This window comes from Solanum tuberosum, unplaced genomic scaffold (assembly GCF_000226075.1).
Source record: "Solanum tuberosum cultivar DM 1-3 516 R44 unplaced genomic scaffold, SolTub_3.0 scf00864, whole genome shotgun sequence".
In the NCBI taxonomy this organism is placed as follows: Eukaryota; Viridiplantae; Streptophyta; class Magnoliopsida; order Solanales; family Solanaceae; genus Solanum; species Solanum tuberosum.
In genome coordinates this window covers 51,194-55,497 of record NW_006239798.1, presented here as the reverse complement: position 1 = coordinate 55,497, position 4,304 = coordinate 51,194, and the positions used below count along the sequence as shown (strand labels likewise).

General features: G+C 34.8%; 1 protein-coding gene across 4 annotated transcripts in view; it reads left to right on the top strand.

Moving 5' to 3' along the window:
• The window catches only part of LOC102597214 (putative GTP diphosphokinase RSH1, chloroplastic), a 5,542-nt gene extending 3,746 nt beyond the window's left edge, over nucleotides 1-1,796 (top strand). The window contains exons 5-7 of one of the 4 annotated variants that reach the window (XM_015305611.1): nucleotides 276-337; nucleotides 715-817; nucleotides 1,476-1,796. In XM_015305611.1, the coding sequence (XP_015161097.1) occupies nucleotides 276-337; nucleotides 715-816 (164 nt within the window). In that variant the 3' untranslated portion in view covers nucleotide 817; nucleotides 1,476-1,796. Of the gene's footprint in view, nucleotides 1-215; nucleotides 338-714; nucleotides 818-1,475 lie in introns of all 4 variants that reach the window. The other 3 variants (XM_015305610.1, XM_006367657.2, XM_015305612.1) reach the window with 3 other exon arrangements.
• The last annotated feature ends 2,508 nt before the right edge of the window (nucleotides 1,797-4,304 follow it).

The window sequence follows — 4,304 nt, the reverse complement described above, 5'->3', positions numbered from 1 at the left end:
GGGGTGTGTGTGTGTGGGTGGGGGGGGGGGGGGGGGAGGGGGGGAGGCGGGATTCCATCGATGTAGAAGATCTAACTTTTGTTCTTTTTTGTCTTTGATGTTTTTTGTATAGTTCCAACTACATGTATTCCAGTTTATTAACCTTATATGTTCATTTACATATGCACATTATGTATGACCTGGTTATTTGTTGACTAATAGAAATTTTAATGTAGCAACATTTTTTGGTTTATTACTTGTCATGGATGACATCTCAAACCACTACAATTCTTTAGGCATGATGGCGGATATTACTTCAGCATTGGCAGCTGTAGGCGTCATCATTTGTTCTTGTGCGGTGAGTTGGAACATTTATCATATCATTTATCATCTAGGCTCAAACTCCTGAACTATACATATTGATAATAAACATTTTAATATGGTCTGGGTTGACTGTGAAGCTGTCTGCAATTGATGTCTGAATCTAGGTTGCATTTGTGAAAATTTTCAATATTTGTTTTATATTTAGTAATGGATATAAATATAAAGTCTAGTTTTTCCGTTTTCCTTTTCAAATCTAAGTTGCGACATAAGGTATTAGGCTGGCCTGAATCATTGTTTTGGGAGCATAGCCGTATTTGTACAGGCTAAGCTTACTTGTGATGATAATCCTGTTTTACTTCAACATTATTGAGATACTAGGAATTAAAGAAGTTGTTTAATTGTATTTTTAAGGTTGTATATACTCATGAACAAGTTAAGGACCTTGAAACGTTGATTGGTCTACGGTCTGAACTCGCGAAGTTGTGTTGGACTGTTTCTTTGCTAAAGCACTGAGGTTTGTGTATAAACTTGTACTTGCACTCTTTTAACTGTTGGTATATCTGAAAGTTGATCTTGGTTACCTCTGTCACTTTGCATTGTCATGTTGGTATCCTTTAAGACGTTAAAGACGTTTGTGTACCTCGCCCACTTGTACGGATTGTTTGATCACTTGACACTCTTGTTGGGACCGTGTCCTTCTTGTGGCTATGACTTTGTCACTATTGTCATGCCTCTTGATTCGGATCAATTTCCAGCTTGACTCTGGATTTTTAGTTCGTCTTAAGAATGGAAGTTGTCCATTTTATGTACGAACTAGAAAGCCATTTTTAATATGGTTCTTGGTTCTCTTGATTATTGGGCGTCGGCCCTTCTTGATACAGGGCGTCGGCCCTTCTTGATATCTGCTTGTGCTTGGTGTGACGACATGATGTATATATTGGGCGAGCCTTGTTATTGAATCTCTTGAAAAATGGTGCTATGAGCGTTCTTGACATTTGGATCTTTAAATATTGAACTTGACACTCTGTATATATTGTTTACTTGATTTATTTATTATGTTCAATGGTGCTGCCCATGACTTGAGAAAGGTAACTTGGTGAATCTGAGGGCTCCGAATCTATAGTTTTTACACCACTAAGCTATATGCTTAGCGATAGTTGTTTCTATCGTAGGGAATGTTCGAGAGGATGCTTGAAGTTGGCCATTGAAGATGGAGATTTTGAAAGCTTTAAGGAAGATCACATTTGCATATAGGCATATATATTTTGTATAAACCTTGGGACTTGTACATGATTTATGTGTTGTACATTTACATGAGAATTTGAGGGCTGATTTGGTCATGCCACCATGGGTTGTAATACAAGTATCGCTATACATTTTTAATCTTTTTGGGGGTGTGTAAACCCAAGTCTTGTAATATACTAAATTTACTATTTGTTTTGAATGTTGTGTAAAGCATGAGCAGGCTGATTTCGGTACTCGAAAGCTTGTGATATTCTTGTTATTTCATCCTTGAGTGTGAGGATAATATATATATATATATATACATGAAAACCTCGTCGGTTATTTGCTTAAATTACTTGTCGGAGGTCATTATGAATCTAATCCCTCTACTAGATTATAACCAGTATGCCCTCGTTAATCGCTTTTGAATGTGGCAAGTATAAGTTAGGTCTTTTTGAAAAGGGTCGCTACAAAAGCAAATCTAGAAAGATCATGAGTAAGAAGACAAACGAGAAACACATCAAAAGACACAAAGATTTAACGTGGTTCGGTCAATTGACCTACATACACAAAGGATATGAACAATCCACTATAAACATGAGATTACAAAATATAGAGAGAAATAATCTCAATCAAATTCACTTAGAATACAAGGAGGTTCACAAATTCTCCCCCATAACCGAAACTCTCAAAACTCTAGGACTACATTGTGAATGTTGATTAAGTTAGAAGGAACAAACCTCTTTTTATAGAGTCCTACACTTTCTCCTACAAGAAAAAGACTAGCTAATCAAAAACTTTTTCCTAAAAGGAAAACTTATTTATGGTAAGAAACTCAGGGCAATTAATACCCAACAAATCTCCCCCTTGGCCTGAATTTCTGACAATATAAATTTGTCCACCTTCTTCACATAATCTCTAGGATCTTGCATATCTTTTTCATAATCTCCTCCATCAAAACTACGTCTCGACACAGAAAGCCTCTCTGAAATAATTTCTCTAAAAAAAATCTTCATTACTGTAAAAAAGGTTGCGACTAGAACTACACCCGCCAAGATGAACACCTATCTCTAAACCTGGTTCCATCATTGAACCATCCAACTTGGCTACATCTTCAATGAACCATTGAACCTGACTCTATCAATGAACCATTGACCCTGACTCTGATACCACTTTGTTGGGAAAGGCAAGACACTAACGAGAATGCCGGACAGGATAACACCAGAAAAATATCCAAGTCTAAACTTTCCCTTTCAATTTGAACCAAGAGAAGACAAACTAAATCAAGCAATACGAAGAATGGACAACAAATATATCAACCAAACTAAATCAATAAGGCAAGAATAAACCAATCACACAAAACACAGAGATTTACGTGAAAAATCCTTCGATGTGAAGAGTAAAAAATCACAGGACCAAAAGCTCCACTATAAACACCAAGAGTTACAAAATTGGCCACAAAACAAGTGCCAAACAACGAGCAACAATAAAAAAAGATTGCACCAAAAATAGAGAATTAAAGGAGATATTTCACCTAAAAACGAGCTACTATTCACACCCCAAAATCAGAAGCTACAGACCTACAAATCTGATCTCTACCGTTGAATTGCAAGAACCAGATGTTGAGAACTCCCAATTCAAATTTTAGCACTATCCAACGGTTAACAAAACGACACTCTGTTTGAAGTGGACTACCTGAGCAGAAAATTTCCTTAAGCAAAAATGAGATTTTCCTCTCTTTCTCGCAATCTCTAAAACGGATCTCTCTTGATTTTTCTCTCCTGTATTTCTAAAAATAAGACCTAAATAAGCCTTATATATGCCATATAATATTGGACTTATGGGCTAAAGTGGGTCTTGATATGATTATCCACAAATGATATTTGCTCCTAATTAAATCGTAGAGGGTCAAAATTGGGTGTCAACACTATATATAATATTAGAACAAAAAATTACCTAAATACCTTGTGTGACTATTATTCTATATAAATAAAAATATAATACGATAAAACAGCAAAACAAATTAAGGAGTTGACCGAATAGATCTCGAAAAAATACCCACGATCAAAAATAAAATTGCGTCAAACGGATATCCTAGGTGAAAGTTACGATCGTTTGTAGTTTCACCAAATTACGATTGTTTGAAAAAGTAGTTGTAAATTGGTGAAACTTCAAACGGTCATAATTTTGGTCTCGGATGTCCTATTCAGGCAATTTTTTTTAAAATTCAAGCATTTTTTCGAGATCTATGCGAACAAGCGGTTTGACCGAGCCAATTTTTTGAAGAACGTCTTTTAACCCATTCAATTTTGAATTTCCCCCAATTTTGAAGAAAATTGTAATTCTTTATTGCTAAGAATCTGATAAAAGAAAATTGATTTTTGAGTTTGAAATACTTTGATAATGCATATATGAATGTCAATTTTAATGCTAGATAATCAATTTTCTGATAGACAGCTTTTATCCCAAAATTTTTAAATTTCCCCCAATTTAAGGAACAAAAATACTTATGCAAAATTGGGGGAAATTTAAAAATTTTGGGATAAAAGCTGTCTATCAGAAAATTGATTATCTAGCATTAAAATTTACATTCATATATGCATTATCAAAGTATTTCAAACTCAAAAATCAATTTCTTTTATCAGATTCTTAGCAATAAAGAATTACAATTTTCTTCAAAATTGGGGGGAAATTCAAAAATTGAATGGGTTAAAAGACGTTCTTCAAAAAATTGGCTAGGTCAAACCGCTTGTTCGCATAGATGTCAAAAAAATGCT